Raw genomic sequence first — 19,340 nt, 5'->3', positions numbered from 1 at the left:
CTATCAATACCTGAATATGACAAAATACACCCACCAGCACCTGAAAACGACATCATAAACCAAACCTGCACCTGAATGTGACATAATACACCAACGTACACCTGCTCATAGTGTACCATACTATCTAGACCTGAATGTGACATGACACACCCACATACACATGAATATGACATGGAGCACCCAACGTACACCAGAAATTAGCCAGTCAGATTTAGGTTTAATTAAACAGTAGTATCAATATGAACCTGTTTATTCACCTTGAATCACCTGGAAACTCTTCTCTGAAGTTAAGTATCCTCCTCATTGAATCATCACTCTTCATAGACACACAGCTGGGTAGAGGTGACCCTGCTCTTTCAACCTGAACCCTGTGAATAGAACATGGAGACAGAGCTTCCAGTTAAACTAATCATCTTGCTGAAGCTCTAACTCACAGAACACGGAGACAGAACTTCCAGTTAAACTCATCCTCTCACGGCAGCTCTAACTCACAGCACATGGAGACAGAGCTTCCAGTTAAACTCATCCTCTTACTGCAGCTTTAACTGACAGGACATGGAGATAGAGCTCCCAGTTAAACTCATCCTCTTACTGCAGCTCTAACTGACAGCACATGGAGACAGAGCTTACAGTTAAACTCATCCACTTACTGCAGCTCTAACTCACCGAACATGGAGACAGAGCTTCCAGTTAAACTCATCCTCTTACTGCAGCTCTAACTCACCGAACATGGAGACAGAGCTTCCAGTTAAACTCATCCTCTTACTGCAGCACTAACTCACAGAACATGGAGACAGAGCTTCCAGTTAAACTCATCCTCTTACAGCAGCTCTAACTCACAGAACATGGAGACAGAGCTTCCAGTTAAACTCATCCTCTTACTGCAGCTCTAACTCACTGCACATCTGAAAGTGACATAATACCCCCACCTACACGTGAATGATACCAGCCAGATTGAAGTAGAATTAAACAGTAATGTCAGTATGAACCTGTGTAATGACCTTGAATCAGCTGGAAACTCTTCTCTGAAGGTGAGTATCCTCCTCATTGAATCATCACTCTTCATAGACAGACAGCTGGGTACAGGTGACCCTGCTCTTTCCTCCTGGACCCTGTGATCAAATCATGGAGACAGAGCTTCCAGTTAAACTCATTCTCTTACTGAAGCTCTAACTCACAGCACATGGAGACAGAACTTCCAGTTAAACTCATCCTCTTACTGCAGCTCTAACTCACAGCACATAGAGACAGGGCTTCCAGTTAAACTCATCCTCTTACAGCAGCTCTATCAAGAAGAATCTGTTTTACACATTATGTACTGTACCACTTGCACAGTTTCTCTCTTGAACACACATCAGAGTTAGAAACTAATGAACGTTGCGCACAGAATGCGCAAAGCAAGTTCTGTCAGGAAACTCAAAAATTGCAGCTGACCAATCGGTCGGCTCCATTAACCTCATACTCACGCGTTTCAACAATCATCCAATTGCATACACACGACACTCTTCTCTTACACATCCAATCACAGGCACACATCACCAATGGAGTGCCTTTTTAAACCACCAATCAGACCTCTCAGTGCTGCTGCTTGCCTGCGCTGCTTTTGCCTGCTTCACTGCTGCTGCTCACAACTGCACTCACCCTCCACCACCCCATCATCACCTATTGTTTGGATCTGCTTCTACATGCTGGGGGGTTAACTGGTATTCTTCCTGTTTAGCAGGGGAGATGTATAGTACTCCCTGTTAGACAAAGTTAGTGCACGCACTAATATCTAAAGCAGATCCATTCACCGCCAAACCAAAAATATGTATTTACATATCCATGTAAGTATTTTAATACATGTGTTGTCCTTAACAGCATAAAATGTGGTTGCAGTTCGCTCCTTATTGATTAATTCACATAAAATATGAAGCCACTCCTGTCTGAGCAGTCTTAACAGCTAGAATATAGGGACAGAGTGAGGAATGGAGGGAGGGGAAGTTTAACTTTGATACTGCAAAAAATGGATCCAGGGTCATTTATTGCAGAAATTTAACTAGAAAAAACACCATCTAAACAGCGGTGAGCCAACACGGAATACCACACCTACACCTGAACACACCATAATACACTCACCTACACCTGAATGTGACATAAAACTCCTACCTACACCGGAATGTGACATAATACACCCACCTACACCGGAATGTGACATCATACACCCATCTACACCTGAAGTTAAAAATAATGCATGTACGTGTGTCTGTGTGTGTGTGTCTGTGTGTATGTGTTTTCTGTCTCTCCGTCTTATACACTTCTAGAAGTCCAAACTGGTGAGCTTGGCTTTCCTCCTTATCCTCCCCCTGCCATCCTGCCAGGGAGGAACCGGCTGTGATGCCATGATGCCCAGGACTCTGAAAGCAACCGATCGATAAAAGACCAAACTATTATATCTGATTTAAAGCTTGTTTATGTAACAATGAAGACTAAAAGGTCACCATGTGCTTATTCAGTATTCATGCTATATTACTAGACACAGCCAATCATTCACTTTGTTCAGTCTTACTATACGCTTATGTATTAGCCATGCATCAAAAAGGAATAGAACTGTACAAATCATAGGTAAATCACTTTGTGCTAATAAAAAGGAGGGAGTGCCCCAGTTGTCTTCAGTTTGAGTGTTTCCGTCTTGTTGTGTGTAAGTGCCAAACACGTTCTGCAGAAATAAATCCTATTTCTTAGATGGATAAACCTCGTTGTGCCTGGTTATTCTAAGGGGAGAATTTACTCTGCTCAGCAACACCCACCTACACTTGAATGTGGCACAATATACCCATCTACACCTGATAATGACATAACACACCTATCTACAACTGAATACGATATAATGCACCCACCTACACTTGAATGTGAAAAAATATACCCATCCACACCTGATAATGACATAAAACAACCACCGACACCGGAATATAACAACACACCATAAACAACTGAATGGGACATATTATACCCACCAACATTTGAATGTGACATAATACACTCACCCACACCTGAAGATGACAAACAACAGCAACCTACACCTGAATATGATATAATAAACCATCAACCCCTGAATATGACATAGGCCAAACACACCCATCAACACCTGAATGTGAAATAATACACCCACCTACACCTGAATGTGGCATAAAACACCCACCTACACCTGAAAGTGATATCATACACTATCAATACCTGAATATGACAAAATACACCCACCAGCACCTGAAAATGACATCATAAACCAAACCTGTACCTGAATGTGACATAATACACCCACGTACACCTGCACATAGTGTACCATACTATCTACACCTGAATGAGACATGACACACCCACATACACATGAATGTGACATGGAGCACCCAACCTACACCAGAAATTAGCCAGTCAGATTAAGGTTTAATTAAATAGTAGTGTCAATATGAACCTGTTCATTTACCTTGAATCACCTGGAAACTCTTCTCTGAAGTTGAGTATCCTCCTCATTGAATCATCACTCTTCATAGACACACAGCTGGGCACAGGTGACAATGCTCTTTCTACCTGAACCCTGTGAACAGAACATGGAGACAGAACTTCCAGTTAAACTAATCATCTTACTGAAGCTCTAACTCACAGCACATGGAGACAGAGCTTCCAGTTAAACTCATCATCTTACTGCAGATCGAACTCACAGCGCATAGAAACAGGGCATCCAGTTAAACTCATCCACTTACTGCAGCACTAACTCACCGAACATGGAGACAGAGCTTTCAGTTAAACTCATCCTTTTAGTTACTGCAGCTCTAACTCACTGCACGTCTGAAAGTGACATAATACCCCCACCTACACGTGAACGATACCTGCCAGATTGAAGCAGAATTAAACAGTAGTGTCAGTATGAACCTGTGTAATTACCTTGAATCAGCTGGAAACTCTTCTCTGAAGTTGAGTATCCTCCTCATTGAATCATCACTCTTCATAGACAGACAGCTGGGTACAGGTGACCCTGCTCTTTCCTCCTGGACGCTGTGATCAAATCATGGAGACAGAGCTTCCAGTTAAACTCATTCTCTTACTGCAGCTCTAACTCACAGCACATGGAGACAGAGCTTCCAGTTAAACTCATCCTCTTACTGAAGCTCTAACTCACAGCACATGGAGACAGGGCTTCCAGTTAAACTCATCCTCTTACAGCAGTCCTATCCAGAAGAATCTGTTTTACAGATTGTGTACTGAACCATTTGTGCAGTTTCTCTCTTGTACACACATCAGAGTTAGAAACGAATGAGCGTTGCGCACAGAATGCGCAAAGTAAGTTCTGTCAGGAAACTCAAAAATTGTAGCTGACCAATCGGTCGGCTCCATTAACCTCATACTCACGCGTTTCCACAATCATCCAATTGCATACAAACAACGCTCTTCTCTTACACATCCAATCACAGGCACGCATCACCAATGGAGTGCCTTTTTAAACCACCAATCAGACCTCTCAGTGCTGCTGCTTGCCTGCGCTGCTTTTGCCTGCTTCGCTGCTGCTGCTCACAACTGCACTCACCCTCCACTACCCCATCATCACCTGTTGTTTGGATCTGCTTCTACATACTGGGAGGTTTACTGGTATTCTTCCTGTTTAGTAGGGGAGATGTATAGTACTCCCTGTTAGACAAAGTTAGTGCGTGCACTAATATCTAAAGCAGATCCATTCACCGCCAAACCAAAAATATGTATTTACATATCCATGTAAGTATTTTAATAAGCGTGTTGTCCTTAACAGCATAAAATGTGGTTGCAGTTCGCTCCTTGTTGATTAATTCACATAAAATATGAAGCCACTCCTGTCTGAGCAGTCTTAACAGCTAGAATATAGGGACAGAGTGAGGAATGGAGGGAGGGGAAGTTTAACTCTGATACTGCAGGAAATGGATCCAGGGTCATTTATTGCAGAAATTTAACAAGAAAAAACACCATCTAAACAGCGGTGAGCCAACACGGAATACCACACCTACACCTGAACACACCATAATACACTCACCTACACCTGAATGTGACATAAAACTCCTACCTACACCGGAATGTGACATAATACACCCACCTACACCGGAATGTGACATCATACACCCATCTACACCTGAAGTTAAAAATAATGCATGTACGTGTGTCTGTGTGTGTGTGTCTGTGTGTATGTGTTTTCTGTCTCTCCGTCTTATACACTTCTAGAAGTCCAAACTGGTGAGCTTGGCTTTCCTCCTTATCCTCCCCCTGCCATCCTGCCAGGGAGGAACCGGCTGTGATGCCATAATGCCCAGGACTCTGAAAGCAACCGATCGATAAAAGACCAAACTATTATATCTGATTTAAAGCTTGTTTATGTAACACTGAAGACTAAAAGGTCACCATGTGCTTATTCAGTATTCATGCTATATTACTAGACACAGCCAATCATTCACTTTGTTCAGTCTTACTATACGCTTATGTATTAGCCATGCATCAATAAGAAATAGAACTGTACAAATCATAGGTAAATCACTTTGTGCTAATAAAAAGGAGGGAGTGCCCCAGTTGTCTTCAGTTTGAGTGTTTCCGTCTTGTTGTGTGTAAGTGCCAAACATGTTCTGCAGAAATAAATCCTATTTCTTAGATGGATAAACCTCGTTGTGCCTGGTTATTCTAAGGGGAGAATTTACTCTGCTCAGCAACACCCACCTACACTTGAATGTGGCACAATATACCCATCTACACCTGATAATGACATAACACACCTATCTACAACTGAATACGATATAATGCACCCACCTACACTTGAATGTGAAAAAATATACCCATCCACACCTGATAATGACATAATACACCCATCAACACCTGATAATGACATAAAACAACCACCGACACCGGAATATAACAACACACCATAAACAACTGAATGGGACATATTATACCCACCAACATTTGAATGTGACATAATACACTCACCCACACCTGAAGATGACAAACAACACCAACCTACACCTGAATATGATATAATAAACCATCAACCCCTGAATATGACATAGGCCTAACACACCCATCGACACCTGAATGTGAAATAATACACCCACCTACACCTGAATGTGGCATAAAACACCCACCTACACCTGAAAGTGATATCATACACTATCAATACCTGAATATGACAAAATACACCCACCAGCACCTGAAAATGACATCATAAACCAAACCTGCACCTGAATGTGACATAATACACCCACGTACACCTGCACATAGTGTACCATACTATCTACACCTGAATGAGACATGACACACCCACATACACATGAATATGACATGGAGCACCCAACCTACACCAGAAATTAGCCAGTCAGATTAAGGTTTAATTAAATAGTAGTGTCAATATGAACCTGTTCATTTACCTTGAATCACCTGGAAACTCTTCCCTGAAGTTGAGTATCCTCCTCATTGAATCATCACTCTTCATAGACACACAGCTGGGCACAGGTGACCCTGCTCTTTCTACCTGAACCCTGTGAACAGAACATGGAGACAGAACTTCCAGTTAAACTCATCCTCTTACTGCAGCTCTAACTCACCGAACATGGAGACAGAACTTCCAGTTAAACTCATCCACTTACGGCAGCTCTAACTCACAGCACATAGAGACAGAGCTTCCAGTTAAACTCATCCTCTTACTGCAGCTCTAACTCACAGCACATGGAGACAGAGCTTCCAGTTAAACTCATTCTCTTACTGCAGCTCTAATTCACATCACATTAAATATCTGATTTGTGCATTCATACCTCTTTCTGTTAGTGCTGAGGGTTCCTCCTTTGGTGTCTGGCTCTCCTGAGTGACTCATTTTAGAAACAGCGCCCCCTATCTCAGGAGACTGGAACACATCAGACCAGTTTACACCACATGTGGGTTCTATCCCAAACTAGCCAACCTGTAAACACACAAAATGAGAACACACCGAACACACATATAGACACACTAATATACAGAGGCATGCATATACAACACACCACAGTGTTGAGAGTAAGCAATCAAGAATTTAAATAGGCCCTAAACATGTTCTATACAGCAACTGTATTACATAAATGAAAGTGGTAAGCTCTATATTGATTGTACAACTTGATAAATATTCTTTGTTAATGATTCAATGGAATTCAATGGAATCGGTCAAAATTCCACATTTCTCAGATTATACATTAACTTCCAGAAAATAAGTGTCACAATTATTGCCCCCCTCCACCCCTTATTTAGAAATTTGTTCACCCTCCCCTTGCAGGGATAATGGCACTGAGTCTTTATGAATAACATCTTATAAGACTGGAGAACACATTGGGCGGGATCTTAAACCCTTCCTCCATCCAGATCCTTAATATCTTTTGATCTTTGCTAAAGAACTGTCCTGTTCAATTAAAACTGCAGGTTTCCAATGGAGTTCAAGTCTGGAGACTGTACCCATTGCAAATGCGCCTTATGTGGTTAATTAATCATTTATTTGTGAATAGTAATGTGTGCTTGAGGTCACTGTTTTGCTGGAAGATCCACTAGTGGCTTTCAGTCCGCTTGGCAGAGGCAACCAGGTTTCTGGCTAAAATGTCCTGGTACCTAGGTAGAGTTCATGATGCTGTTGTTTTTAACAAGGGCCCAAGGATCAGTGGACGCAGAACAGCCCCGTAACATTAAAGATCCACCGCTGTATTTACCAGTATATATGAGGCCTGTTTCTGTATACACATCCCTATATCAACACCAAACCCATAACCTTTGTATTATATACCGGACACTTTATTATGTACACCCGCTCATTAATGCAAATAGCCTACTCCACCAAACAGCAAATCATGTGGCTGCAACTCAATACATAAAGTATGCAGACATAGTGAAGATGTTTAGTTTTTTGTTTGAGCAAATATTGTAATGGACAAGATGTGTGATCTAAGTGACTTTGACTGTGGCATGACTGTCTGTGCCAGACGTAGTGGTTTCACCATCACAGAAACAGCTGCCCTCCTGGGATCTTCATGCAATTCAGTCTCTAGAGTTTACAGAGAATGGTGCAATGAACAATGTAGTATAATGGGTAAGGAACTAGTCTAAAGATCACAGGTTTGATTCTAGGATAGACTGTATCCTTGAGCAAGGTACTTAACCAGCATTGCTTCAGTATATATCTGACTGTATAAATGGATGCAATGTAAAAGTTGTGTAAGTCACTCTGGATAAGAGTGTCTGCTAAATGACTGTAATGTAATGTAATTGTAGGGTGGAGGACTAAAATAGGGCTGCCACCAGGGGGCGCTGCTCCGTTCTGGTACAGTAACTGTTGTCGGGGACCCTCTTGGGCCACGTGAGATCAAGGTCAAGCCATAACTGTTTCAATTCTGAAAGGTAGGAAGAAGAAATACTTCTCTCCCTCAAAACAGTTTTATACCTTGATTAATGTTACCCATCCATGTAATTCATTCATGAAATTCATGAAATATGGAAGACAATATGTTTGATGTTCATTACATGTTACTATTTGCGGTCAATGATTTACATAAAGTATGCAGTGTTCATCTTTATTTATGGCACTGGCGTGACTAGTAGCTATTTATTTCGCTATTGAAAATGAATGAAGCGCACAAGTAATTTGGTTGTGGATCAAATGTTGATTGTATTTGCTACTACTTAGTGTTTTACTATCTATATTCTTTTATTTCTTGCCATATGTTTATTAGACTTTAACTACTTGTTTTATGCAAATTGAACTAATGTGAAGCATGTGTGCTACGCTAGCTATATGTAGCTGCAGTAGTTGGCCATGTAACTAATTCAGCCATAACTGTTTTAATTCTGAAAGGCTGGATGTGTGAGACTGACTGCATGCTGCTGTTTCAACTGCTTCATCTGCCACCAAATAAACAACACTGCTGTGTTTCAACCGCAACCACAAACTCTCCCTATACTCCTTTTCTTCCACCAAGACCCACACATAAAACAACAGACTTTACGGTCAGGGTTATTCGTGGAAGGGACGAAAAGCATAAGCACACAGTAAAATAGGGTCACACAATGATGTCATCTCATTTAACAGTAGATGAGGCAATGTCATTTTGAAAATGCTAGATTTTTGGGTTTGACTGACTTCTCCCAGTAAAACATTTACTTTGCATTGCAGGCATTTAGCAGACGCTCTTATCCAGGGCGATTTAAACAAGTTTTTATTTTGCATAGTATTTTACATTGAATCCATACAGCTGGATATATACTGAAGCAATACAGGTTAGGTACCTAGCTCAAGGGTACAACGGCAGTGTCCTACCTGGGAATCAAACCTGTGACCTATAGGTTACAAGACCAGCTCCATACCTATTAGAATGGGCAAGATGTGTGATCTAAGCGACTTTGACTGTACCAGATGGATGGTGCCAGATGTACTGGTTCCAGCATCACAGAAACAGCTGCCCTCCTGGGATTTTCATGCAGTACAGTCTCTAGAGTTTACAGAGAATGGTGTGATAAACAAAAAACACCTTGTTAATGAGAGATCAGAGGAGAATGGGCAGACTAGTTCAAGCTAACAGAAAGGCCACAAATGAAATAACAGCTATGCTTGGCCAAAGAGCTCTAATGTCATCTCTCCGGACCACAGTAGATGAAACAAAGGAGACAATTTAGTTTCTTGAAACTGTTGATTACTTCCAGTAAAACCATTTTTCCTGAAACCATTCCAAATAGCCTTTAGGCATGGAGGTAGCATCTAATTTTGGAGCATCTAATGTAGCAATTAATTGTAGATTTGGAAACTTGGTGACCCCCCGACGCAACCAAGTTCTGGAATTCTCCAACTGTGGCCACTGGATTGTTCTTTGCTCCCTGAACCATCTACCTCACTGTGCATGGGGCTAAGATATACTAGCACCCTCTACTGGACAGGTTTAACTCTACTCCAGTATTTTTAAAATTATTAATATTTGGTCTCACAGTATTAAGTCATATATTTCTTTCTTTGTTTAGTTTTTGACCCATTGCCTTATTTTTGAATGTCAACAACCATTTTTTTTTCTTCATTTGTGAGTTTGTTGCTTTTGATGAAAAATGGATTTTATAAGTGTGTTGCCTCAGTTTTATACTCCAGAGAAGTAGCAAGCCATGGAAGAGCACGACACTGTTCCTCAGGCCTGACATCAGCTTAATGTCTTATATATATATACATTCTGGTGTAGATCAGCTTCATGTCAAATATAAATATAAATATATATATATATATATATATATATATATATATATATACAGTTGCAATTAAATTTATTCAACCACTGTGGAAACTGTAAATATTTTTAAATGCATGCTTTTCGGGAGACTTGAAACTAAAAAAACAACATGTATGTCACTTGTGTGTTCTGTTAAAATTCAAAATAAAAATGTATTTTTTAATATTTCCGAGTAGCATGTACATTTTGTATTTCAGCCATATCATAAATATTCAACCCCCATTCAATATCACCATTTTTTAAATATTTGCTGGTCTGTAGAGTGACTAAATTTTGTGGAAACACACTTAAGCCCTTAGGAAATCCATAAAGATACTGTTTGCTTCCCCTGTGATAAACATATAAATCCCACCGATGCACTTCTTCACATCAATTTGAAGCTGACTAGCAAACATGCCAAAGACAAAGGAGCTTTCTCAAAAGTTCAGAGAAGAAATTATTTCACTGCATAAAAAAGGCAATGGATACAAAAAGATCTCCAAGATATTGAAAGTTCAAAGAGACACAATTGGCAGCATCATAAGGAAGTTTAAAAGTCATGGAATAGCAGTAAACCTACCTGGACGTGGAAGGAAGAGTAAAGTTACATCAACTGTTATCAGGCACATCGTAAGAACTGCTGAGAAAACACCTCATATTACTGCCAAAGGATTACAGAATGACCTTTTGAAAGCTGGAACAAAAGTATAAGTACAGACGATAAGAAGGATATTGAACAAGCAAGGCCTTCATGGCCGGACACCTCGCCGCACTCCACTCTTAACCATTAAGCATATGAAAAATTGACTTGAATATGCAAGACATCATTTGGATAAGTCTGTGGAGTTTTGGGAGAATATTTTAAGGAGTGACGAGACAACTGGAAATTTTTTAGACCCAAGGATAAGTGGTATGTCTGGCGCAAGAAAGGTGCAGCTTATGACAAGAAGAACACCATTCCCACAGTCAAGTATGGAAGTGGGTCAGTCCTTCTGTGGGGGTGTCTTGCTGCTTCTGGTACTGGCAATCTTCAGCGTGTGACTGGCACCATGGATTCCTTGAAATACCAGGCCATTCTGGAGAAGAATGTGATGACCTCAGTGCATAAGCTGAAGCTTGGTGATCATTGGACTTTCCAGCAAGACAATGATCCCAAGCATACATCCAAGTCAACCAAAGCTTGGTTCAGGGAACGATCTTGGAATGTCCTTGCCTGGCCTTCTCAGTCCCCAGATTTAAATCCCATTGAAAATCTTTGGTGGGATTTGAAGAAAGCAGTGGCATCACGAAAACCAAAGAATATCGGTGAACTTGAAGCATTTGCACAGGAAGAATGGGCCAAGATTCCAAAAGCGAGGTGTCAGAGGCTTGTGAGCACTTATAGGAAGTGTTTATTGGAAGTTATAAAAGCTAAAGGATGTTCCACAAAGTACTGAATTTGGGGGTTGAATAATTTAGTCATTGATTTTTTTGGAGAGACTTTTTTCCTTATAAACAAATAGTGAACTCAGCTGTATGTTTTCAAAATCACTTGAACTTGTTCTAATAAACACGTATTTCTGTTTACAAAGGCCTTAGTTCATACATTGTCATGAAATTTTATTCACATCACAAAGACATCGTATGGGTTAGAGGGGCTGAATAATTTTGATTGCAACTGCATATATATGTGTGTGTGTGTGTGTGTGTGTGTGTTTGTCTGTGTTTCATTAGTTATTTTATTCTTGTTCCCCTCCTCGTACACCCATATATGTTAAAGTGAAATGAATATTAGAACCAGCTATCATGCTTATGTCTGACCAGGTATTAGCCTAATTGTATTTGTTTTTTTTTGTCTTTCCTCCCCATTTTCATTGTTTTCATTCACTCCCTCATGTGTTTATGTATATTTCTTTGAATATATATTAGGGTGCATCAGACACCCCTATGGTAAGCAATTGAATTAGGTCCTCAAATACTCTATAACATGGATTCTCAAATTTGGACCACAAATTAAAATCCAGCCCTAGTTTTCTTTTCCCCAGGTAATTAACAGAACAATTTATGCTACTTTGTGCCAGACTGCATTCACACGTGACTCCCAGGTAAACGGAGGGTACAAAACAAGCAGTTCTTGGATGTGGAAGCCTGCGATTAGAATAACAGTACACTAGAACCACACCAGAAACCCATGATTTGGGATGACAGATATGCCATCCTGCCAAGTTACGCCTTGGCAGGGCGGCATGCCCTATACCTGTACAGCACCAAGAGTTTGGCACTCTTCAGGGTTCCCCACAGAAATAACCACAACAGCCACAGACACTCAGCCCTTAAAAACATTAAATTCTGTACATTCTCACCCCATTTCAACAGACAGAATTCATAAACAACTTCACATGTCCACGCAATAAAGCCCCAAACCAAGGGGGTTTTCCTCCTTCTTCTTCTTCCTGCCGCCTATCCCACAAACAAAATGTCTCCCTACTGGACATTTTACCAACACCAGCCAATCCTTCACCTACACGAGCCAATCAAAATCTCGCATACACACGCAAAATAGCCATATCTTTTTAGTCTGAAACATTTCTGGTCTTCACAGCAAGTCTGTTCATGGCCTAGTGGTCAAAGTTACAGCCTATGGACCATGAAGCTGCGGGCTCAAGCCCAGCCAGGATCACATTTCTTTAACCTGGTTATTTCCTCACTAATAATTGTCTGTTACTTCTCAATTATTGCTTTTGCACCACATCTACCCGGCCTTCACCGAACATATACACTGCATTATGACATACCATCTACACGTTCAGTTAACCAGCTACAATATCGCCAGGCCATATGGATTCAACCGGAGTTCAGCAGTGCTTACTGGCCTGTGTTCTTTAAAACCACGGACAGGTTTTACCAGGACATTTTACGCATTGAATAGTTATGTCGTGGTGACGTACTGCCAGAGTTACGAACTGGAAAGCCAGAGGTCGAAGGGTCGAATCCCGCCTCGCCCTCAGGAAGATATTTTCATATTTTACACTAACGTTTTCTTACACTTATATTTGCTTTACCAAAAGTCACTCACGGCCAGCCATATGCATTTCATGACGACAAATATATTGATTTTCTTAAAAAGTTACACCAGCTGACCACTGTGCCATTTCTACTAACTATATTTCTTCACTTGGCTACTGTAGAAAACATCAGCAAACGCCACATTTCTACATTCATGTTACCTCGCTCTGTTCTCTATCTAGCCACATACAAACAATTACTACGTATGTACTGTCTGCAACTCCCCATTAAAACATTACATTTCAACTCATGACTCAATCATAACTATAACTACTAGTACTCAACATGAGAACAGCACATCAGGGCAATAGATTCCCTATACATTATCACATGTTACTTCACCCACCACTTTCACGAGGGATTGCTTATACCGTTCAATAAGGAAACGCAAATTGCTCATGGTCACTTCATTTACTTTGCACTATAGTCTGTCATCATGTCAAACTTCACCTACACGCCCATTCTGCTAAAAAACATATTGTTTCAACTAGTCAATTTTATCATATGCAAAGATTGCTGGGACATATGCGTCTGCTCTTATTCCCCCCTATCAAGTGTTCCGCTTCTACTACTTCCAATTCTCACATAAGCTCACTGATCTACCTTAGAAAAACAGCGAAGAGGACTCCTACCTGCAGATAAGGCTATCAAACTGCCTTATAAACCTTGCAAACACTAAAAGTGCATCTCAACGAAATAACAGAAAACGGAGCAGGACATAAGGGTACACAAGTTGCGACCTAGGGAGCACTAATTCTAAGGGCTTGCTGATAATTTTGTCAATCAAGGCTCGCAGGATGGTTGCCAAATCCGTGAGTACATACACTGGGCATATTTCAGCTGCGTTTCTCATACGTTTATACTTACGCCACCGCACCCTTTGCCACAGCCACTGTTTTACATGTATAGCAAAGCGAAAGGGCTCAACGGTACACGCTCATCAGACTGTACAAATTCACACAAGGACAGCCATAATCCAAAACTGTTTCTTAAAGGGTTACTTCGCATTTCTCACTTTCTCATAACAAAGACTTTGCAAAAAGAAATGATATCTCATAAAAAACACGTTTTCAGCATACAAAAATGTCAAGTTACTCACACATACAAGACATACACTGTTACGTCCCCTGCCTCTGCTTGCCTGGGTAGTGCAGGTGGAGGTAGTTGTTTAATTACTTAATTGCCTGATTGCTTCCACCTGCCTGTGGTCCAATATAAGCCCAGTAGTATGAGGCAGGGGAGATTTTCTTTTGGGGTTTGTGATTTGTGTGGAGAGCTTTGGTTTTGTGAACTTTGTGTGTTTTTGTCTGTAATTTAGATTAATAAATGTCTGGGTTTGTTTTTATATCAGTTTCTGTCGTGTTTTTGGTGCATCTGGACTTTGTTTGTTGCGGCCAGTCGAGCCAGCCGTAACATACACTGTCTAACTCATTCATTCAAACTGGCAAAATCTAGGCTTGCCATTAAAAGTATTGATATCAAAATGATGCCAAATTACTGTACTACAAACAATATGGGCTATCTTGCCTCACTGAAATTACATAAACTGTATTCCAAAGCAATGCTACCCAATGTTTCCTCAATTGATTCAAGTCACTTGGCCCTGTGTTTTGTAATCTTACCATTTTACAATGTCATTCAAACTGTGTCACATCAAACTGTGAAATATTTCTAATTGCCTCATGCAACACATTTAACTTCATGTACAAAACTGCTGGTGAATACCTACAGGAAGCATACTCCTCCAGAAAACATATGTTTATACTTGCTCGTGAACTTCATTTCACTAAATGTACAAGTTGTTGTATATTTGCGACTTACAATAAATACTACATGTGAAATACATATTGTACAAACATATATAGAATACTTCTTTATCCCCATGGGCACATTTCCCTAGCAGCATGTTACATTTACATTTACGAACAAACATTTATACCAAAAACATGCAATCATTCACGCAATAGAAAGGCTGGGCAACTAAACACATACATAGCAATACAAATTGGATATACTGAAGCCTATTCAATCAATCTTCACTCTTACAAACCCATCCACACATATGTTTCGCCTGTCCATGTACTGTATGCTTATACACACAGGGCCAAGTGACTTTAAATAATTGAGGAAACATTGGGTAGCATTGCTTTGGAATACAGTTTATGTAATTTCAGTGAGGCAAGATAGCCTATTATTGTTTGTAGTACAGTAACTTGGGGTCATTTTGATATCAATACTTTTAATGGCAGGCCTAGATTTTGCATGAATGAGTTATAGACAGTGTATGTCTTGTATGTGAGTAACTTGGAGTTTTTGTACGTTGAAAACATGTTTTTTATGAGATTATAATAACAAAAATATGGTAGTGTGTGAATAGCAGGTTGTGTATTATAATAACAGAAATATGGTAGTATGTGAATAGCAGGATATGTATCATAATAACAGAAATATGGTAGTATGTGAATAGCAGGATGTGTATGATAATAACAGAAACATGGTAATATGTGAATATCAGGATGTGTATTATAATAACACAAATACTGTAGTATGTGAATAGCAGGATGTGTATCATAATAATGCTCATGCAGTATGGCAAAAGTATGTGATGAAATGTATGGCATTATTTCAATAATGTATCATATATAACAATGTTCAACTGCAGGAAGAAAAGGCAAAAAATCTAAAGGGACGGATTTTAAATGTTTAAGCAAAGACAACAGATTAAACAGAATAGCCTATGATAGGGTGAGCCAAATAACCTATGACAGAGTGAGCTAGATAGCCTATGACAGAGTGAGCTGAATAGCCTATGATAGAGTGAGCTGAATAGCCTATGACAGAGTGAGCTGAATAGCCTATGACAGAGTGAGCTGAATAGCCTATGACAGAGTGAACTGTCCCCCTTTAAAATGGAAAGAAAGACAGGTTATGTAAAGGGGCTACTAGGGCTTACCTCTGTTAAATTTAGTTCCTTAGTTGAACGTTCGTCCTGTGGAAACAGTCTCTGCTGTCCCTGCAAGTATCAAAATGCGTCAGTTGCTCTGTGCTGTCAGTGGAACCATCGCCTGACCTAACTAGGCAACAGGTAACATTTGAATGTGCAGCCATCTTCTCTATGGAGAATTATAAAACTGTAACACTAATGCTGCATTGCTTGTGTAGCTCTGTATTACCAGTTTGACCTCAGTATTCTACTGTGCTTTAGCTAAATAGCTGTGTTAGCCAATAGCATTAACACAACAACTGTAACAGTAACACACCACATACTGTAGAGTCTGCCCAAATTTTACATTTCTACATTCTGCACAAATTCAAACTGCTTGATATATAGAGAAAACTAATTTCTGACTTCCCTGTCCACACAAGGCTCATCGTGTACAAAAAAACTGTTATTCTATCAATAAATCTCTGTTCAAGAGAAATAGGCTTCCATAGGCCTATTATTGCCATGTGGGAAAATCCAGTTGTTCCTAATGTCTTAATTATTTTCTTAAGAATAAGTTTATCTATAAATATGACACTAGTTGGAAAAGAAAAAACTTTTCTGACAAAACCACAGACCGAATTTAAAATATACATTGTTTAATAAATAGATATCAATTAAATTAATAAATAGATTTACTGAAATAGTAAAATTGCGGGCGCAAGGAATTGCGTGTTATGCATTCAAACGACAAAGCGCTTCTCGTCACATTAATACCGCTAATTAAATCAACCGCCAGTAAACTGTAGGGATGCACCGAAATTTCGTTCACCGAAAATATTCGGCCGAAAATAGCAAAACTAACACATTCGGTATTCGGCCGAAAGAGTGAAAATGCCGAAAATTTTGACCAAATGTGGGGTTTTTTTTTTTTTTTATTGTAACAAAAGTATAGAAATAAATGTGACACTGTTTCGTTGCTCTCCTGCGGCTATTGATGACGCATTCAAACAGTGCCGGTGTTGTAGCGAATTCAGTATCCTCGAAGCGAACTGATTCCCCTGTCCGTGCACGCGCGTCTCGCGATTTGACATTTCAAACAGCGCCTTTTTGTGTGCATTTAGAATGGCTAATACTCGCAGCATGCAACTAGTAGCCTATTTGTACGGTTATTAGGTATTTTACATTTCCCTTGATTAGTCAACAATCGGCACTGACTTACCTTTTGAAATTACGTTCGGTAGAAATGAAATATATATTCCACCGTTAGGCTACAGGTGAACATTTGTGGTTGGAAATCATGTTGGTTGAATTATGTTTTCTCCGTTTATTTGTTTTTTTTTTTTGTTTGTTTTGTTATTGTATTCTTGTATTGTACAAAGGAAAATAATAAAGATCTTGAATTACCTCCCAAAAAGATTTTTACTGAATGTTATACTAGTATCAGCTTTCTGTGGAACACTCCCTGCCCTCTATGTTCATTACCCCAGTTATTGTGCTTTTTACTATAATGACTTCTGGAAAGGACTGAATGTTCAATAGACTAATAAAAGTTTTTTTAATCACCTTGTCGTTTTGTCATTGAATAGCATAAATCAAAAGCTAAATTGATTTAATGGTAAATGGGCAAATAAATGAAAAAATAACGGTACTCGGTATAAAGCCAAGTGTTTTCTTACTTTCGGTTTCGGCCAAGAATTTATTTCGGTGCATCCCTAGTAAACTGCATCGGAGAAATTAGCTGTTTCAACCGGCTCGCTACACAAAACACTACGTTAACGTTTCTAAAAAAAAAAAAATGCCGTAGTTAATCGTTCGCTTCAACTTTTCACCTATCGATAACGCTAATAAATGGATCATAAACTTTTGTCTTCAGGTAACATTAGTGTACTAACTAGCGAATGTACAGAGAAAGGGACGTTCGACTGGAAAAAGAAAAAAAAAGGTCGCACCAGAACAATTATTTGCACTCGCACAAATGCTCCCAATTATATTTCGGGAGCATATGAAAAAATGGTCGTAATTTCGAGCCCTGCAAATGGAATATAAAAAAAGAAGCCATTTTCTTGTCAGATTTCTGTTTTGCTGAATTAGGCGTGTTAATGCGATTATAGGCTACTAGAAGTTTCCCATTCCTCCCCACACCTCTTCAACCTTAGGTTTATATTCTCTCCATCCCACTCCACAACAGGCTACTTACTCTGTTCTTTTTTTCAGTTTTATTCCTTCTTTTACTCCCTTTTCTTTCTCGTCCGTCTTTAAAATGGCGTTTGAGTTTGAAGGGTCCGCCTGCAGCAAGCTGGGGAAAATCCACCAGGAGGAGATCCACGGAGAGGACAGGAAGCACGTAACGTCCATGTAGAGGGCCCAATTTTTTTTTTTTTTTATTAGTAGAAATTACTAAATACAGGTTAAAGCAGGAAAGTACAGCAATATGTAAATTCAAATGTTACTGTATCTTATTGAAACACAGAAGAAATGGTACAATATATAAAATAATAGAAAAAAATAACTATTAGTTTAAAAAAATAAATAAATAAAAATAAATAAATAAAAAATAAAGTAAAATAAGGAAAATAATAATGTGAATACAGACATTCCATAGTCAGTAATAGTACAAATAATTAAATTAATATACATTAAGATGTACAATAGTAAAGAGTGAAATTAACCAATTATTTCAGTTACATTTCAACAGGGGGTTCTTCAAAAAAAATTTGTAAATATTTTATCAACTTTTGACTTTTATTGTGATTTAGTATTATAATTGACGATAGAAGTGAATCCAGTTCAATCAAAAAAGAGACAAGGCAGGACGGGAGTTAGAGAATTTCTGTTTATGAACAAAACATTTTGCAATAAGAATAAAGAAGTGAAGTACATATTCCAATGTTTTATTATTTTTCGTTATCATAACAACAAACAATGTCTTTTAGCATGAAGGAATATGTAATATTAGAATTTGGAAATAAGTAAGATGCTAAATCTTCCCAGAATTTCTTTGTTATTTCACAGCTATAAAACAGATGGATATGAGTTTCATCAGCTTCATTGCAAAAAGTACAAAGGCTATCAATATCTGTAAATTTAGCCATAAATGCCTTGGTTGGATATATTTTGTGTAGAAG

At 39.2% G+C, this 19,340-nt stretch overlaps 1 protein-coding gene across 1 annotated transcript in view; it reads right to left on the bottom strand.

Moving 5' to 3' along the window:
- LOC118210812 (NLR family CARD domain-containing protein 3-like) overlaps positions 1-18,570 on the bottom strand; it is a 131,566-nt gene extending 112,996 nt beyond the window's left edge. Inside the window, exons 1-7 of the mRNA XM_035387258.1 lie at positions 18,413-18,570; positions 6,798-6,943; positions 6,414-6,524; positions 3,922-4,032; positions 3,464-3,574; positions 1,002-1,112; positions 258-368 (exon numbers count right to left, since the gene is read on the bottom strand). Coding sequence (XP_035243149.1) covers positions 258-368; positions 1,002-1,112; positions 3,464-3,574; positions 3,922-4,032; positions 6,414-6,524; positions 6,798-6,856 — 614 coding nt within the window. The 5' untranslated portion in view covers positions 6,857-6,943; positions 18,413-18,570. The remainder of the gene's footprint in view (positions 1-257; positions 369-1,001; positions 1,113-3,463; positions 3,575-3,921; positions 4,033-6,413; positions 6,525-6,797; positions 6,944-18,412) is intronic.
- Between the last annotated feature and the right edge of the window lie 770 nt (positions 18,571-19,340).

The sequence above is a fragment of the Anguilla anguilla genome, chromosome 13 (genome assembly GCF_013347855.1).
Source record: "Anguilla anguilla isolate fAngAng1 chromosome 13, fAngAng1.pri, whole genome shotgun sequence".
Lineage (NCBI taxonomy): Eukaryota > Metazoa > Chordata > Actinopteri > Anguilliformes > Anguillidae > Anguilla > Anguilla anguilla.
This window is presented reverse-complemented; position numbering and strand designations above follow the sequence as displayed.